The 19,957-nt window shown below is 44.9% G+C and overlaps 1 protein-coding gene across 1 annotated transcript in view; it reads left to right on the top strand.

Annotated features, from left to right (window-relative positions):
* The window catches only part of LOC124606210 (serine/threonine-protein kinase 33-like), a 90,453-nt gene that overhangs the window by 14,063 nt on the left and 56,433 nt on the right, over positions 1–19,957 (top strand). The window contains exon 3 of the mRNA XM_047138183.1: positions 18,113–18,271. Coding sequence (XP_046994139.1) covers positions 18,113–18,271 — 159 coding nt within the window. The remainder of the gene's footprint in view (positions 1–18,112; positions 18,272–19,957) is intronic.

The raw sequence follows: 19,957 nt of genomic DNA, 5'->3' as shown, positions 1-19,957 counted from the left end.
ATCCTCGAACCACTGTAGCACGATTCTGGCTTTACTACTGAGAGATGAAATTATCATCAGGGACGACATCAGACATGAAGGGATGCAGGCGGTCCGCAGCTTACACGGTGTCTTCGATTGCATCTACAGGTCCCGTGCAAATGAAATGGAAATGAGCGTATGGCATTGTTGACCGGGAGACCCCATCCGGGGAAGTCCGGTCGCCAAGTGGAAGTCTTATTCCAGTCGACGCCACATTCGACAACTTGCGTGCCGATGATGAGGACAACACAACACCCAATCCAAAAGCGGAGAAAATCTTCAACCCGGCCGGGAACCGAACCCTGCGTAGGAGGCAAGCACATTACCACCCAGCTAAGCAGACGGACTACACGTCCCATGCAAGCGCAGGTGAGAGTTTATCATAGCATAATACAGATAACACCAGCCTGCGTTCGTGGCGCTCAGCACGTTTCGAGCAGCGGCTCGCCTGGACGACAGCATTTGTGGGGACGACCTTCAGCCTGGTGCAGTAAAAACGTGATTCAGCCGACACGTTTCCAGTGATGCACGGTCCAATCTCGATCGTTCCGAGCCCACTGCAATCGTAACTGAGATGTCGTCGGGTCAGCATGTGAACATGCAAGGGTCGTTTGCTGCGGAGCCCCTTGTTCAACAACGTGTGCTGAAGCGTGTGCTCTAAAACTCATGTCAGTCTACCGGTATTGGTGCTCTTTCGCCAGAGGTGCCACAGATCGCCATCTGTCTTACTTTTCAAAGCAGACAAGCCTCCAATGATCATGCTCTGTGAAGAGACGTTCACATTGCTCACGTCTATTATATCGTCTCCATACGCCTTTAGCATGCGTCGATGGATTTCAGTCGGCGCAGTTTCTTCGCCACTGAGGAATTCAGTCACACACCGCTGTTTTATAGGCTCGTCCATATCCGACTCCATTTTGGAACACTCCTCTGCTGGCGCCAGCTACCTCTGAACAACGGAACCAGCTGCAAATGAAAGAGGAAGGTTCAAGGATTAGCACTACACCAACGACATCTGGCGCGGACATCCAAAGTCGCCACAAAAAAATAAAAAAAAAGAGAGAGAGAGAGAGAGAGAGAGAGGAGGCATTACTTTGGAACAACCTTCGTATTTTTACATAAATAAAAGTATTATCTTCGCAATAAAATTCAAATTGTGAGCTACATCCTTAATTTTTATATATGATTTAGCGAATTTACTCACGGCACTTCTGTTGCCTACGCTTGTGGCCACTTTCAGAAATGAATGAAACCAGTGGCGTATTTAAGTTTATGAAATAATGAAAAGTTTTATTAATCCTTTTGTATCTACAACTGGCTGATAAATCTTACACAAAAATGATAAACACTGGATTGGAAGCTATACAAATTCTCCCCTGAAATAATCTGACTCTGTTTACATGAATCCGCTGTGAGGCCCAGCTGCATTCAAATGGAATCAACTACGAGCAAGGACACCACAAGCAATGTTTCACGCGAGAACGAGGAGCTGTGAATACAATTTAACAGCCTTACGCCAGTTTAGCAGTATGTTATCCATTCACCTTGATTCAGGCGGCAGTAGAAAACAGCACGCTCCAGGCGAGGAGCGGGCCGCTACGGCAGCTATAATGTTCTGATGCATCTACGAAAATTTGCAAACTACCCGTCTGGCGTTCTGATTATCAGGACGCGGAATACTTCCCTGCAGAGCCCTGAACTCCCGGCAGGTTCCAGTGTGAGGTGCACCCGTTCCCTGGTCTGGCCAAACCAATTAGCCTCACAGGCACGAAGGCGCGTGCTGGAATTGTCAAACGTCATACGGCCGACTCAGGATAAATTAGTTCATCCTTGTGACACATGATACGTCTGAGATGATGTGCAGTTCCTCTGTCGGTACAGTTGGAATTTGCCGCTGGCTCATAGTGCACCACAAGATACAGACCACAAGCCTCACCCACTAAGGAAAGGCCTGAAGTTCTCCACCAGCGGAGGACCAGAATTAGCAAATACGAAACCGCCCCCACAATGCACAAACCATTCGAACTATCTTCTACTCATTGAATCTACCCTCTTGACTGTTCTGTTGGCCTGGTAGCCAATCAAGACACAGCACGAGGGTTCCCACTCTGGGGGAGCAAGCCTTCGCTTTGCATATCCTGAGAGGAGCCAATCAGCGACTCCAAATCTCTCTTGTCTGAAAAAAAAAAGATTTTAGACTAGGGAGGCGTCGTTCTCACGGTAAGCAAGGTCATGTTTTGGCAGACATTGGAAGCGGTGTATCAATTGTGGAGGAGAGTATTTCGAAGGAAACCATGCACAATAAGTAAAAGGTAAGCTCAGAAAAGTTTTTTGAACAAAGTCCCGGAAGTTTTTGAACAGACCTCGTATGTTACAGGACTAGCATACACCACACACAGTACCCTATAGAACATAATCAAAGATATCTAAGATGGTGAAACAGCTGACTATGGACCTGGTCTTCTTCTAGCAGTCTATCAATTTGGATATGTGGCGTCCAGGTGGTACCAAACATTTGCATCTGAGCTGGAGCTCCGTCATTTTGCAGCCACGTTATTTGACGGACCCATAGTGGTAGAGTGGTTGGCATTATACTCGACCCAGTCACAAACTTTATGAGCCCACATGTTCCCATTGACTGGTACTGGTTACTTCTAATGACTTGTGCACGCCGATTTTTGTCTGCCGAAATATAATTGTTGAGCAAATTCAAAATGTTTCTCGAGTAAAGTTGCATTCGTTGGTAAATACTCCAAAAATCCACTGTTGTGGCTAGAGTTGATAGCACAGTAAATACCACTGCTGAACTCTGTGCGTACACTACTACTGCCTGGACCTTCTGCAGATGGTATGGATATACTCGTGTTAATAGGAAAAACTTTTCATTCCTTATCATGACATGTGCTCTCTTTTGCCTCCCTAGGCGAAAACACTTAGAAAAATTCTTCATCAAAGTGTCTAAAAATGCCCTCCTCAAACGCAACTGCTCGAATCGAGCGTGGCTGGCTTCCATCAATTTTTGATATCTGGAACACGAAAGAATTGACTGTTTTGAGAAAGCCATGCACACATACGAGGGCGTGCTGAAAACTGGTACCTCCGAATTTTTTATTCTGTCCTCAATATCGATTGTGATATTATATGTCATGCATATCACTCGTTCGACTTTCCCGCTTTGCTGACGCAAGTTATGGTACACCCCCTTGTCAGTAGAGGGCTCCGCAATAGCTTGTAACATGGTGGTGTGCAACATAACTGTATCGGTGCACGAGAAGCAGCGTACTGTAATCGAGATTCGAATTCAAAGAATTCGTCCACACAGCGAGCACCTGCCCTTCAGCACGACAATGCCAGACCACACACTAGCGCTGCGACATCTGCAACAGTGAGACGCCTTTCGTTCACTATCATCGATCATGGTGCATACAGTCCCGACCTGGCGCTGTGCGAATTTCATCTGTTTCCAGAAGTTAAAAGAACACCTTGATGTCGCTTTGATACTGGTGAAGCGGTGTAAGCAGAGATGAAGTTGTGGCTCCGTCAAAAATGTCAAACATTCTATAATGTCAGATCAACAAACTGGCCTCTCGTCGAGAGAAATGTGTTCGTTGCTAGAGCGACTATGTTGAGAAATAAATGTGTAGATGTGAAGTATAAAAATGTAGAATTACTACAACGTTGGTTTGGTTTAAAAATCGATAAGGTTTTTCACATAAAAATTTGGGGAAATTATTTTTCAGCGTGCGCTCGTGCAGATCATTGCTCAGTATCACACAATAACTTTAACACTCACAAAAAAGACACTCTAGTGTGCTGTATATGCTACTTTTCTGGAAACACAGCAGACGCAAAATAGTGAACTTGCGGTCATTCCAAACTTCTTCAATTTTTCGATTGATTGGACGTATTTCTGTGAGTATTTTCATTTCAGGCACCACAGCCACAAATTAATTGGAGGGCTACTTCATTTTCCACCCTGCTTCTATTTACACCGCCATTAGTTACTTTCGGCTTTTTACTATTTTCAAGGGCGTACTCCTATATCCTTACCAACATAGGGGAGAACAACAATCTATATTCGTCAACGCTTTAAAATAGTTACTGCCTTAGTGGCATATGTACGTAAACGTAAGACTTACTTCACTACTCGCACAGAATATCGTCCTACCCGGGTTCATTCGACGCTACTCGGTTTATACTAAACAGCTGTTAAAAGGCATATCGACAAACAGTAACGATTTCCAAGCTGATCGCACCTATTGATATATGCTGTTAACATGGTGCAGCAGTATTATATACCTTTTGTAGTGTGTTTCAAAATTATTATAGTATGAGGGCAAGCTTAAAAGTAACGCCTCCGAATTTTCGTGAGAAATCCCATAAAGCTTTCGTTTTTTTCATGTCTACATGTTTATTCCTGAACATTGTCTCCCTGGTATCGAACACATGTCTCCGAACGGGAAACCATTATGTTGATACTGTCAATGTAGAAGGTTTTACTTTCTTGACGGAGCAATAACCTTAGCTCTGCTTGCACTGCTTCACCACTATCAAAGTGACATCCTCGAATGGAAGGAAATGAAAATCGATGGGGCCAAGTCGATGCTGTATGGAGGATGATCGATGACAGCGAACCAAAGGCGTCGGATTATTACAGCTCTCGTGTGTGGTCTGGTATTTGATGCTGAAGGAGAGGGTGCTCGATGTGTGGACGAACTGTTTGATTTCGGAAGTCGGTTACAGCGTGCTGTTTCTCACGCACCGACACAGTTATGTTACACACGCCATGTTACATACTACAATTCAGAGCCCTCTGTTAATGGAGGGCTGCAAATTTGCCTACATGAAGAAAAAACATGTAGAATGTTAATAACGTTTTATTTAAGAGTTTTCACATAAAAAACGGGAGACTTTACTTCTCAGAACTGAAAAAAATTGCACTTCTTTAAAGTTTCTTTGATTAAGTCATTACATTTATTAGTTGAGTGTTGTTTAATTTTTGTGATTTTTCATAAAGAACTTTTGAATTTCCTATCATACTCAACGTCTTTCATAATTACCATTGTGTTGCTTTTATTGTTCTTTCTGGTTATTGCCTTGTTTATTTCAACTTTATCGCTAGTATCACAGGATTCTTCTTACTAAGATTAATATGTTGTCCCCATGATATTATATGTTATTTTATTATGCTCCAATAATGAGAGCTAAACCGTGCAGTTACATATTATATGTGCTCTGTTACTAATATAGTGAGAACGAGGTAGCAAAAGAAACTACTGAAATTGGTTAATAAAAGATATGGCACTAGAGGATGTAGGACAAAATATGCTATGAACATGAATTTTAAATTCTTTACAAAGGTAGGAAACCTAACTGACACCACTTCATGAAGTCATAGTTGGAATTATTAAATAAAGCCCTGAAATTAAACACAGAATCAAAGAACTGCTACAGTACAAAATACTGAAATAATCAAGATTCTTGATGGTCCCCAGGACATTACAAAAGGTAATATACAAGGTGGTCCATTGATAGTGACCGGGCCAAATATCTCACCAAATCAGCATCAAACGAAAAAACTACAAAGAACGAAACTCATCTAGCTTGAAGGGGGAAACCAGATGGCGCTATGGATGGCCCGCTAGATGGCGCTGCCATTGGTCAAACGGATATCAACGGCGTTTTTTTTTTTAAATAGGAACCCCCATATTTATTGCATATTCGTGTAGTACGTAAAGAAATATGAATGTTATAGTTGGGCCACTTTCTTCGCTTTGTGATAGATGGCGCTGTAACAGTCACAAATGTATAAGTACGTGGTATAACTAACATTCCGCCAGTGCGGACGGTATTTGCTTCGTGATACATTACCCGTGTTAAAATGGACCGTTTACCAATTGCGGAAAAGGTCGATATCGTGTTGATGTATGGCTATTGTGATCAGAATGCCCAACGGCCGTCTGATATGTGTGCTGCTCGGTATCCTGGACGGCATCATCCAAGTGTGCGGACTGGTCGCCGGATAGTTACGTGTTTAGGGAAACAGGAAGTGTTCACCCACATATGAAACGTCTGTCACGACCTGCAACAAATGATGATGCCCAAGTGGGTGTTTTAGCTGCTGTCGCGGCTAATCCGCACATCAGTAGCAGACAAATTGCCCGAGAATCGGGAATCTCAAAAACGTCGGTGTTGAGAATGCTGCATCAACATCGATTGCACCCGTACCATATTTCTATGCACCAGGAATTGCATGGCGACGACTTTGAACGTCGTGTACAGTTCTGCCACTGGGCGCAAGAGAAATTACGGGACGATGACAGATTTTTTGCATGCGTTCTATTTAGCGACGAAGCGTCATTCACCAACAACGGTTACGTAAACCGGCATAATATGCACTATTGGGCAACGGAAAATCCACGATGGCTGCCACAAGTGGAACATCAGCGACCTTGGCGGGTTAATGTATGGTGCGGCATTATGGGAGGAAGGATAATTGGCCCCCATTTTATAGATGGCAGTCTAAATGGTGCAATGTATGCTGATTTCCTACGTAATGTTCTACCGATGTTACTACAAGATGTTTCACTGCATGACAGAATGGCGATGTACTCCTAACATGATGGATGTCCGGCACATAGCTCGCGTGCTGTTGAAGCTGTATTGAATAGCATATTTCATGACAGGTGGATTGGTCGTCGAAGCACGTTCACCGGATCTGACGTCCCCGGATTCCTTTATGTGGGGAAAGTTGAAGGATATTTGCTATCGTGATCCACCAACAACGCCTGACAACATGCGTCAGCGCATTGTCAATGCATGTGCGAACATTACGGAAGGCGAACTACTCGCTGTTGAGAGGAATGTCGTTACACGTATTGCCAAATGCACTGAGATTGACGGACATCATTTTGAGCATTTATTGCATTAATGTGGTATTTACAGGTAATCAAGGTGTAACAGCATGCGTTCTCAGAAATGATAAGTCCACAAAGGTACATGTATCACATTGGAACAACCGAAATAATATGTTCAAACGTACCTACGTTCTGTATTTTAATTCAAAAAACCTACCTGTTACCAACTGTTCGTCTAAAATTGTGAGCCATATGTTTGTGACTATTACAGCGCCACATATCACAAAGCGAAAAAAGTGGTCCAACTAAAACATTAATATTTCTTTACGTACTACACGAATATGTAATAAAAGAATGGGGGATCCTATTTTTAAAAAACGCAGTTGATATCCGTTTGACCTATGGCAACGCCATCTAGCGGGCCAACCATAGCGCTATCTGGTTTCCCCCTTCAAGCTAGACAAGTTTCGTTCTTTGTAGTTTTTTCGTTTGACGCTTATTTCGTGAGATATTTGGCCCGGTCACGATCAATGGACCATCCTGTATAGATTGCCGGAAAGAAATTAATACATCCTTTTAGAGATTTCCAGTCGCTCAATAGTTACTGTTGCAACATTGCCTATGGAGTACATAAATTTATTACATTTATAGATTAGTAACACAAGCGGCTCTTAGTTACCAGCTATTTACCCATGCTGAAACATTCATCATCGCATAAAAATCGACGTCGTCTTTCCAGGTGTACAAATTTTTTTCGGCAGTGTGTGATGGCCAAAAACGGCAGAGCAAGCTCTGCAACCTTTTTGCATGCTGGCCACACTGTCGGTAAGGAGTTTTTGTGATAGGGCGTTCCATTTCTCCACCAGCGAGGTTGACAACTGTTGGACAGTTGTTGGTGCATGTGGTCGTTCTGCAGTCCGTCTCCTCAGCGAATCACGTACGTGCTCTATGGTATTTAAGTGGAAAGAACTGGCAGAGCAATCCATTCGCCGAATGTCCTGTCGCTCCAAAAACTACTGTTCGATGTGGTCGTGCACTGTCATCCATAAAATGAAGTGATGGGAGGATATGCCCCTGAAAAAATCACACATGGCGAATGTGTACAGTGTCAAAATAACGTTGACCAGTGACTGTACCGTGTTCAAATATACGGAAAGCAGTACCCATGTAATGTTAACACTCCCCACACCATAACACATGGACCACGAAAACTGTCATGTTCGACAATACTGAGCTCCCAGTTGGTGCACATCGACAGCGCAGAAATATACGTATATAGCTTCTTTTCTGTGTTTACTTCGTAGATTCTTACTTAAATTGCGAGAGAGTTTCGTATAGGAGGTGTAATTTCGAGTTTTAGTTACTGTAATCGTAAATTCAGGCAGATCGTAGCACAGTCGTTAGGCATTTGTACTGGTTAGTTCATACGTTCTTTGCGTGTTTTCCTTGCGTTATCTAGGCACGGACTCGTGTTTCAGTAACTGTTGTTCAACATCGATTAGAATGGACAGGGACTGTGATTACTGTGTTCGAATGAAGGCTGAGTTGGCATCCCTTTGTTCACAGCTGCAGGCGGCGCTGACTTCGGTTGCGCAGCTTGAGGCTGTTGCTAATGGGCACCACTGTGGGGAGCCGGACTTGGGTATCACTGGGATGTCAACCTTGTCCCTTCTGTCCCCAGATCGGTCTGCCGCTGTAGTTGCTCCAGTTGCTGCCCGCAGTGGGGCTGATCCCTCGCCTGTGGTTGATTGGGAGGACGTTCCAAGGCGTGGCAGGCAGCAAAAGACGTCCCCGGAGGCTGATCAGAAAGCCTCCCCAGTGCGTCTGACAAACAGGTTTCAGGTACTGTCTCTGGCTGAGCCAGATGCAGCTGCCTGCCCTGTTTCAGAGGATGATTCTCAGCTTTCAAGGTCTGGGCAATCGCAGAGGGTGGGCTTATTGGTAGTTGGGAGCTCCAATGTTAGGCGCGTAATGGGGCCCCTTAGGGATATGGAGGCTACAGAGGGGAAGAAATCCAGTGTGCACTCCGTGTGCATTCCGGGTGGAGTCATTCCTGATGTGGAAAGGGTCCTTCCGGATGCCATGAAGAGCACAGGGTGCAGCCAGCTGCAGGTGGTGGCACATGTCTGCACTAATGACGTGTGTCGCTTTGGATCTGAGGAAATTCTCTCTGGATTCCAGCGGCTATCTGATTTGGTGAAGGCTGCCGGTCTTGCTTGCGAGATGAAGGCAGAGCTCACCATCTGCAGCATTGTTGACAGAACCGACTGCGGACCTTTGGTGCCGGGTGGAGGGTCTGAATCAGAGGCTCAGACGGTTTTGCGACCGTGTTGGCTGCAGATTCCTTGACTTGCGCCATAGGGTGTTGGGGTTTCGGGTTCCGCTGAATACGTCAGAAGTTCACTACACTCAGCTGGCGGCTACACGGGTAGCGGAGGCTGTGTGGCGTGGACTGGGCGGTTTTTTAGGTTAGAAGGCCTCGGGAAAGTACGGGGTGGGCTGCAATCTCAAAGGGTGCACGGCAAATACAGGACGTGTTTGGATCAAGGAACAGTCGGTTGGCTCTGAGCACTATGCGACTCAACTGCTGAGGTCACCAGTCGCCTAGAACTTAGAACTAATTAAACCTAACTAACCTAAGGACAGCACACAACACCCAGCCATCACGAGGCAGAGAAAATCCCTGACCCCGCCGGGAATCGAACCCGGGAACCCGGGCGTGGGAAGCGAGAACGCTACCGCACGACCACGAGATGCGGGCAAGGAACAGTCGGAATTGTAGTTGTAAATTGTTGTAGTTGTGCTGGGAAAGTCCCTGAGCTTCAAGCGCTAATAGAAAGCACAGAAGCTGAAATCGTTATAGGTACAGAAAGCTGGCTAAAGCCTGAAATAAGTTCTGCAGAAATTTTTACGAAGTCTCAGACGGTGTTAAGGAAAGCTAGATTAGGCAGAATTGGCGGTGGAGTGTTTGTATCTGTCAGTAGTGGTTTATCTTGTAGTGAAGTCGAAGTAGATACTCCGTGCGAATTGGTATAGGTGGAGGCTATACTTAACAGCCGAACGAAGTTAATAATTGGCTCCTTCTACCGACCCCCAGACTCCGATAATATAGTTGCTGAACAGTTCAGAGAAAATTTGAGTCTCGTAACAAATAAATACCCCACTCATACGGTTATAGTTGGTGAGGACTTAAACCTTCCCTCCATATGTTGGCAAAAATACTTGTTCAAAACCGGTGGTAGGCAGAAAACATCTGCCGAGATTGTCCTAAATGCTTTCTCCGAAAATTATTTCGAGCAGTTAGTCCACGAACCCACGCGAATTGTAAATGGTTGCGAAAACACGCTTGACCTCTTAGCCACAAACAATCCAGAGCTAATAGAGAGCATCATGACTGATACAGGGATTAGTGATCACAAGGTCGTTGTAGCTAGGCTCAATACCGTTTCTTCCAAATCCACCAGAAATAAACGCAAAATAATTTTATTTAAAAAAGCGGATAAAGTGTCTCTAGAAGCCTTCCTAAGAGACAATCTCCATTCCTTCCGAACTGACTATGCAAATATAGACGAGATGCGGCTCAAATTCAGAGATATAGTAGCAACAGCAATTGAGAGATTCATACCTCATAAATTGGTAAGAGATGGAACTGAGCCCCCATAGTACACAAAACAGGTCCGAACGCTGTTGCAAAGGCAACGGAAAAAGCATGCGAAGTTCAAAAGAGCGCGAAATCCCGAAGATTGGCTAAAATTTACAGACGCGTGAAATTTGGCACGGACTTCAATGCGAGATACCTTTAATAGGTTCCACAGCGAAACATTGTCTCGAAATTTGGTAGAAAATCCGAAGAAATTCTGGTTGTATGGAAAGTACACAAGCGGCAAGACGCAGTCAACACCTTCGCTACGCAGTGCAGATGGTACTGTTACCGACGTCTGTGCCGCTAAAGCGGAGTTATTGAACGCAGTTTTCCGAAATTCCTTCACCAGGGAAGACGAATGGAAGATTCCAGAATTTGAAACACGAATAGCTGCTAGCATGAGTTTCTTAGAAGTAGATACCTTAGGGGCTGCGAAACAACTCAAATCGCTTGATACGGGCAAGTCTTCAGGTCCAGATTGTATACCGATTAGGTTCCTTTCAGATTACGCTGATACAATAGCTCCCTACTTAGCAATCATATACAACCGCTCGCTCACCGATAGCTCTGTACCTACAGACTGGAAAATTGCGCAGGTCGCACCAGTGTTTAAGAAGGGTAGTAGGAGTAATCCATCGAACTACAGACCTATATCATTGACGTCGGTTTGCAGTAGGGTTTTGGAGCATATACTGTATTCAAACATTGTGGATCACCTCGAAGGGAACGATCTATTGATACGTAATCAGTATGGTTTCAGAAAACATCGTTCTTGTGCAACGCAGCTAGCTCTTTATTCGCACGAAGTAATGGCCGCTATCGACAGGGGATCTCAAGTTCATTCCGTATTTCTAGATTTCCGGAAAGCTTTTGACACCGTTCCTCACAAGCGACTTCTAATCAAGCTGAGGGCCTATGGGGTATCGCCTCAGTTGTGCGACTGGATTCGTGATTTCCTGTCAGAAAGGTCGCAGTTCGTAGTAATAGAAGGCAAATCATCGAGTAAAACTGAAGTGATATTAGGTGTTCCCCAGGGAAGCGTCCTGGGACCTCTGCTGTTCCTGATCTATATAAATGACCTGGGTGACAATCTGAGCAGTTCTCTTAGGTTGTTCGCAGATGATGCTGTAATTTACCGTCTAGTAAGGTCATCCGAAGACCAGTATCAGTTGCAAAGCGATTTATAAAATATTGCTGTATGGTGTGGCAGGTGGCAGTTGACGCTAAATAACGAAAAGTGTGAGGTGATCCACATGAGTTCCAAAAGAAATCCGTTGGAATTCGATTACTCGATAAATTGTACAATTCTCAAGGCTGTCAATTCAACTAAGTACCTGGGTGTTAAAATTACGAACAACTTCAGCTGGAAAGACCACATAGATAATATTGTGGGGAAGGCGAGCCAAAGGTTGCGTTTCATTGGCAGGACACTTAGAAGATGCATTAAGTCCACTAAAGAGACAGCTTACACTACACTCGTTCGTCCTCTGTTAGAATATTGCTACGCGGTGTGGGATCCTTACCAGGTGGGATTCACGGAGGACATCGAAAGGTGCTAAAAAGGGCAGCTCGTTTTGTATTATCACGTAATGGGGGAGAGAGTGTGGCAGATATGATACGCGAGTTGGGATGGAAGTCATTAAAGCAAAGAACTTTTTCGTCGCGGCGAGATCTATTAACGAAATTTCAGTCAAATGGTTCAAATGGCTCTGAGTACTATGGGACTTAACATCTCAGGTCATCAGTCCCCTAGAACTTAGAACTACTTAAACCTAACTAAGCTAAGGACATCACACACATCAATGCCCGAGGTAGGATTCGGACCTGCGACCGTAGCAGTCGCACGGTTCCGGACTGCGCGCCTAGAACCGCGAGACCACCGCGGCCGGCAATTTCAGTCACCAACTTTCTCTTCCGAATGCGAAAATATTTTGTTGAGCCCAACCTACATAGGTAGGAATGATCATCAAAATAAAATAAGAGAAATTAGAGCTCGAACAGGTGTTCGTTTTTCCCGCGCGCTGTTCGGGAGTGGAATGGTAGAGAGATAGTATGATTGTGGTTCGATGAACCCTCTGCCAAGCACTTAAATGTGAATTGCAGAATAACCATGTAGGTGTAGATGTAGGTGTAGGTGGGAACACGGAATGCATCCAGGAACATTGTCGAACATTTTAGTGGTCCAGGTGTAATGGCGTGGGGAGGCACAATATTGCGTGGGCATACATACCTCCAAATCTTTGAACACGGCACGTTCATCAGTCAACGCTATTGTGACATTGTATTGGTTCTCCACGTGCATCTTTTGAGGGGTGCATTCGGTCTTCACGTGATTTTTATGCTTGACAGTGCACGACCGCATCGAAAACGCAGGGCACGTATGGGATCCGTTGGGGAGATACAGGGAATAGGCAAAATAATGTGAACAGTGGTAGTAATGGGATGGTTGTGTTTGATGGTCAACAACGCAGGTAACGCACGTGTCGCGCTGGACTGTACGTGTTCAGTCCAGGCATCAGTCCAGGTTGTTTACAAGTAGTGCACACTTCGTATTTGCATTCATAGACCGAGATCGACGTTAAATGAAAGACCTAACAGAGTTCCAAACAGAGCAGATTATGGGGTCCAGATTAGCAGGAGCATCAGTGACCAAGACAGCCAACTTATTGAATGTTTCAAGAGCAACTATTTCAACAGTCTTGACAGTCTACACAAAACTTGGAAAGACATCACCGTGCAATAGTTGGCGCAAATCAAAACTAAATTACAGAGATCGTCGTACTCTAACAAGAACTGTGTCAAAACAACACTAAACTACGGCGGCTAAAGTGACAGCAGAACTCAATAGCCATCTTCGAGACCCCGTACCTATCAACACTGTCCGCCGAGAACACGGTGTCAGGAGCATAAATTCTGGACAGCTGATCAGTGGAAACACGTTGTGTGGACCGACGAGTCAACATTTTCATTATTTTCAGCATCGGGCCGGGTTTACGTCTGGAGAACGTCAAAAGAAGACTACAATCCTGACTACTTGATTCCAGCGGTTAACCATGGAGGTGGAGGTGTGATGGTGTGGGCTGCCATATCATGGTATTCTGCTTGTTACATAATCGCACTCAAAAGCCGTGTTACAGCCAACAACTATGTGAACATTTTAGGTGATCAGATGCAACCCATGATTCAGATGTTGTTCCCATTATTTCAGGATGATAATGCACCCATTCACACTGCCAGGAGAACACAATAGTGGTATGAGGAGCATGTAACTAAACTGCAGAGTCTTCCCTGGCTAGCACAGTCCCCGACCTTTAACTTTATCGGACCCTTTTGCTCGGTATGTGAGTGTAGACTCCGGAGAAGATTTCCGCATCCATCGTCAATACAGGAGTTAGGAGATGTTCTGATCGAAAAGTGGCATAACATTCCACTGGAGACTATCATTATACACCTGGATTCCAAGATGAATCGCAGCTGTATTACGGGCGAATGGGGGTCTAACCCCTTATTAATAAATCGTTCCCAAATAAGTACAGGTGTTCGCATTATTTTGCCTCTCCCCTGTATATCGCAGCACATCCACATGCATCAGCGACCATGTAGCAGTTACCAACCGAGCTGATCAAGGAATGAACTCCTTACCATCATTGTGGCCAGCTTGGGAGCACGTTGAAGGGCATGCATTGCTGTCCGAGATGATCGCGAACCCTACTGAGAACCATGTCCGCCCTTTTTAACCTCCAACGGACCATCATGAATCACGATAACATTGGTATGTCTTTAAATAAAGTGTCATTTATGTTCATCTCTTTGGTCTTTCTTTCTGTTCCTTTCGGTATTATACTGTAGCTTATTGTCATATTCATATTTTCGCGTCGCAACGACTGATCGATAAAGTTTCTGGTGTGCAGTCAAATAAATTCGACTTCTTCTTCTAACGTTTGGGCTGTATACGGTCTAGCCATCTTCAGAGTGAGACGAGGTGACTGACGCTCCAGCCCTTGCTCCGTCCTTTTAAACCCGCGGACCGCACCACTGCGCATGCAGCCACGTATACGCAAGACGCCAGATACGTTGATCGGCGGAAAAGAGGTATGACATATTCACGGAATTAGATCTATGGCTGCGCAGTCCATCCATTTGGTGATATCGATGTATCACTGCGAACTGCACCTTCGCGACGTCTTTCTGATTTTATTACAGAAATTGCCGGATTACATGATTTTTCCAAGCTGAAGCCGCTATCTCTATTAATTGAATTCAGCCACAACCGAATTTCAGTTTCTTCCTTCACTACTGAGTCCCAGAAAGATGAAGTCGAGGCTAAAATTTCGATGTTATTGTACACCATCGAGTACCCAGTGTCAATATGCCACCTCAGATTTCTTGGGTTGCAAGAGCCCGGTTTACCTGTGATGCTTTTTGCATCTCTCCTGAACAGTACGTGTCGTCTGTCAGATGTATGAACGGCCGCATTCACAGGGGATCTTATAAAACCCAGGCTTGCGAAGAACCAAATCATCTTTAACACAAACCTGGAGTGCTGCGGTTTTTGGAGGAGGGCGAAAAATCACTTTCACTTTGTGCTTACGGAGGATCAGACCTATTTTTGACGATAGGCTTCCCACGTACGGCAGAAGAGCCATGGATTTAAAACTTTTCGTGTCTTCTTCTGCTTTTCTTGTACCCACAGTGGGTTTCATTTACAGTGCCTTACATACCTGCTGTGGAGAGAAACCGTTGGCTTCAAAATCTCTTCCCAGGTGTAGAACCACATCCTCCAGACTGCTCTCGTCAGCAATGACGTGTACTTTGTGTACCAGAGTTCTGAGTACACTCATCGTCTGCGAAGGATGGTGGCAGCTATTTGCACGTAAATATAAATCCGTATGGGTCGGTTTTCGATATACAGCGTGTCCCAAAGTGCCATCATCTTCGCGCCGTACCAAAACATCCTAAAATGGACGGCATCTATCTTTTTATAACTTGTCGTCAACATGGGGCCACACTACAAACGAGTCATCAACTTACCTCCAAAACACTGTGGGCTTCAAGGTAGCAGATTCCAAGCCTTATCCTCGAAGTCCTCCATAAAAAAAGTTGGCCACCAAAGGCGACAAAGGAGTACCCAGGCCAACACCGTCAGTCTGTTTGTAAAATTCGTTGTTGATTGAAAAATACGTCGAGACCAAAACTTGTTTAAACAAAGCTGTAATCTCTTTATCGATAGTTTTTCCAATGAGAAACAATGATTCCGAAAGAGGAACCTTTGTGAGCAACGACACTACATCGAAACTGACTAACATATCAGAATTACTTAGACTGAGTGATTTCAGTTTGCCAATGATGTCCATAGAGTTACGTATGTGATGAGCGCATTTTCCCACCAAAGGCCTTAGTAACGACGCTAAGTGTTTGGCACAATCATAGGGTAGAGAGCCGTTGTTACTCACTATCAGACGCAGAGGAACACCATTTTTGGAAGTCTACAAAGCCTTGGAGGAACAGCACCACTTGGTTTCAATCTTTGCACAACTTCTGTTGAAAGGGGGAGGCGTTGAGAGCAGCCTTCCTTACCACCTGGTTAGTGGTGTCTTTATTGATCTTCCGGTATGTGCTGTCACTCAGTAAATTGTTCATTTTATCATGATAAACGTCACGAGACATTAAAACAGTGGCATTACCTTTATCAGCTGGAAGAATCACCATCTTGGCATCTTGGCGAAGTTTACGTAGTGCAGCCCTCTCTGCCATAGGTATGTTACTCCTTTGTGGGCGAGCCTTCATAACTGCTCGACAACTTTCGCGTCTTATTTGTTCTGCTTATTGCGTAGAAAGAGGACGAACAGCTTCTTCAACGGCACTGATGAAAGCTGGTAGTGGTAAAACCTTCGGCGTGGGTGCAAAGTTCAGTCCTTTATTTAAAACCATCATCGTAGCGTCGTCCAAATCTTTATCCGTCATATTAATGACAGAGCGTCGAATAACAGTTTCTTGCTGCGAAGACGTCTCTAGGCGGCTAAGCTTTGCCATCTGTCTCGATGTGGCTTCCTCACAACACAGTCTGACTTGGCCTACGTTATGGCACTTTGGGACACGCAGTATATCGAAAACTGACCCATACGGATTTATATTTACGTGCAAATAGCTGCCACCATCCTTCGCAGACCACGAGTGTGCTCAGAACTCTGGTACACAAAGCACACGTCATTGCTGACGAAAGCAGTCTGGAAGATGAGCTTCTACACCTGAGAAGAGATTTTGAAGCCAACGGTTTCTCTCCACAGCAGATATGTAAGGAACTGCAAATGAAACCCACTGTGGGTACAAGAAAAGCAGAAGAAGACACGGAAAGTTTTAAATCCATGGCTCTTCTGCCGTACGTGGGAAGCCTATCGTCAAAAATAGGTCTGATCCTCCGTAAACACAAAGTGAAAGTGATTTTCGCCCTCCACCAAAGACCGCAGCACTCTAGGGTTCTGTTAAAAATGATTTGGTGCTTCGGAAGCTTGGGGTTTATAAGATTCCCTGTGAATGCGGCCGTTCATACATCTGACAGACGACACGTACTGTCCAGGAGAGATGCACAAAACGCCACAGGTACACCCGGCTCTTACAACCCAATAAATCTGCGGTGGCAGACCACTTCATTGACACTGGGCACTCTATGGTGTACGATAACGTCGAAATTTTTAGCCTCGACTTCATCTTTCTGGGACTCAGTAGTGAAGGAAGCAACTGAAATTCGGTTGGCGTCGAATTTAATTATCAGAGATAGCGGCTTCAGGTCGGAAAAATCATGGAATCCGTCAATTTCTGTAATAAAATCACAAAGACATCGCGACGGTGCAGCTCGCAGTGATACATCGATATCACCGAATGGATGGACTGCACAGCCATAGATCTAATTCCATGCATATGTCATACCTCTTTGCCGCCTATCAACGTCTCTGGCCCCCTGTGCATCTGTGGCCGCATGCGTAGTGATGCGGTCCGCGGGTTTAAGAGCACGGTGCAAGTGCTGGAGCGTCAGTCACCTCGGCTCACGCTGAGGATGGCTGGACGGTATTCAGCCGAAATATTAGAAGAGGAAGGCGGATTTATGCGGTTGCACGCCCTAAGTTTTATTGATTATACCGTAGCTGTTCCCTCATGTGTGCTCCAAGCTTCATCTGTCAATGCTACTAGCCAGTGATACGTCACTCTGAAGCTACTCTTGTCCTTAAGTTTCGCACACCAGTGTATATATTTGTTGTGGATATGATTGTTGTCTTAGCTGTCTGACTCTTTATACACATTAGTACAAAGTCGCACGTTGGAGTTCCATTAATACTGAGGCTCAGCTCCTGTTAATCAGGAAGTCAAGGCACCCAGTTCTAGTCAAATACAGACTTCAATATTCATAGTAAGACATAAAAAGCGGAAAGTTGGGCACATCAGTACCCAACTACGCTCTTTCATTGGTAATTTGTTTTATCGTTAGAGTTCCTTGTAAAACTAATCGTGTCTTTTCAGACAGTCTTAGAGATAAAATAACATGTACCTGAGATGAATCGTTCTTGTCAGTCACAGCAGAGACTTGTGTGTTCAGCGCCCGAGGTGCTGGAATCGCGAATGTACTCGCACCAGTGTGACGTCTGGTCCATGGGCGTCATCACGTTTGTGCTGCTCGTCGGCGAGTTCCCATTCACCGGCGACAATCCCGACCAGCTCAAACAGCGAGTACTCAACGACGAACCTCTATTTGTCAGTAAGTTACGTCCAATAATCGTGAAATCTTGTCGATAGTTCAAACACTAAGATTTTCAAAAATACCAGTATCTATAAGGAATAATAAATGAAAAGCACCAATTTGCTTTTGTTCTACAATATTGTAGAACAAAAGCAAACTGGTACTTTTCATTTATTATTATAATGTTGTTCTATCAAGAACTGACGGAAGATTCTGTTAATATGATAATATGTGCCACAACAGCACAATTATCCGTCTTTTATAGTAGATCTATAACGAATGTAGATAGAAAGTATTGGTTCAGGCCGAAAGGTCATTTTTGCCAGATTTGCCCCTCACCAATCCTCTCCCCTCTCCTTTCGCACCTGTTCTTATGACACCATGTACCGCTGCCCGATTTCACTCCAACTGCCCATTGTATAAAGTGACAGGAGATTCAAAAAATTGGTGGGCAATCCAAAATTGTTAGGAAATTAAAAAAATAGCCGAATTGTGGTAGTGGGTTTTCTCCCCACTCCTATGACGTCACTGTGGAAATCAGGCTGCTTTCCTAATTATACATTGACAGGAAATCCAAAAATTCAAGATGGTGCATTGTCATTTGGTGCATCTATGTCACTTAGGCATGCTAAATATATAACTCAGGTAGCCATTAGGTTTTACTCTGATATCATCTTGGAAGTATGGCAGTTGTCCTATGCGTATATTAGGGGGAAATTCAAAATCGGTGCATTTTCATTCTGGTAAAAATAGGTCACCTGTGATAAATATGGAATCCAAGATGGCAACCTTTACATGTAGGCACAGGCTCCACGACGGCAGGATCCAAGATGGCCCTTACATGATGGCTGACGGGGAATATGAGCACATCATGCGTCGTCGCGAGATTTCCAGGGTTTTCTCCTGATGTCACTCTCCCAAGACAAGGGATGTTTGTTGCCTCTGCAGGTCCAAGCTTACCACTTATGTAAAAGATGTTTTTTCCCTGCCAGTCTGAGCCTATGGTTTTAGCACAAAGTTGACCCTCCCCTAAAAATCCCACCGCAGAAACCTTCGCGACGTGGTATACCGCACTGTTTTATGCACGAAGACCCCGAGTATTGTACACACGTGGTGCTCCACGCAGAGGGCGTTGAACCTCCGCTTCAAGCCCCATATTCTGGCATTTTGGCCCATGCAAGTTTCTCCAGAGACATGCACAAACAGTAGATATTCTTGTGAATGGAAAGACGGTAACTGTCTCATTGAACAGAGTAAAATCAGGATACTCGTACATCTTCCACGACACGCCAACGCCAGTGGCCCAGCGTAGACGACGACAAGCCTCCCATCGGGACTCCACAGCACGTCCACCTCTCGGACAGTGCAGTGTCCGTCAACCGCCGCGATACCTCCTCCGACGCGGACTACTCGCTTCAGCCACCGGGCGTGGGGGCGTCAGTGGGGGGTGGGGGGCTGATGTAGCATCCTATGTGTCAGCCTATGCGCTCTAGGAAAGTGCAGTGTTGTGCAGTGACATTGCCGCGTCGTATGTGCATAACAAGTGATAGCGATTCAGTAGCTCCGCGCCTGGACATCAGGAACTCCGCGTTACGCGTGCGATTCGTTTCTGCATGTGCCCAGGTACACTTAGATCTAAAATAAGCTCTGTTCTTGTTCTATTCGGCTAACCTCTGACAACATTCTACGAAGTTTTCTAACGTT

Source organism: Schistocerca americana, chromosome 3, assembly GCF_021461395.2.
Source record: "Schistocerca americana isolate TAMUIC-IGC-003095 chromosome 3, iqSchAmer2.1, whole genome shotgun sequence".
In the NCBI taxonomy this organism is placed as follows: Eukaryota; Metazoa; Arthropoda; class Insecta; order Orthoptera; family Acrididae; genus Schistocerca; species Schistocerca americana.
This window is presented reverse-complemented; position numbering and strand designations above follow the sequence as displayed.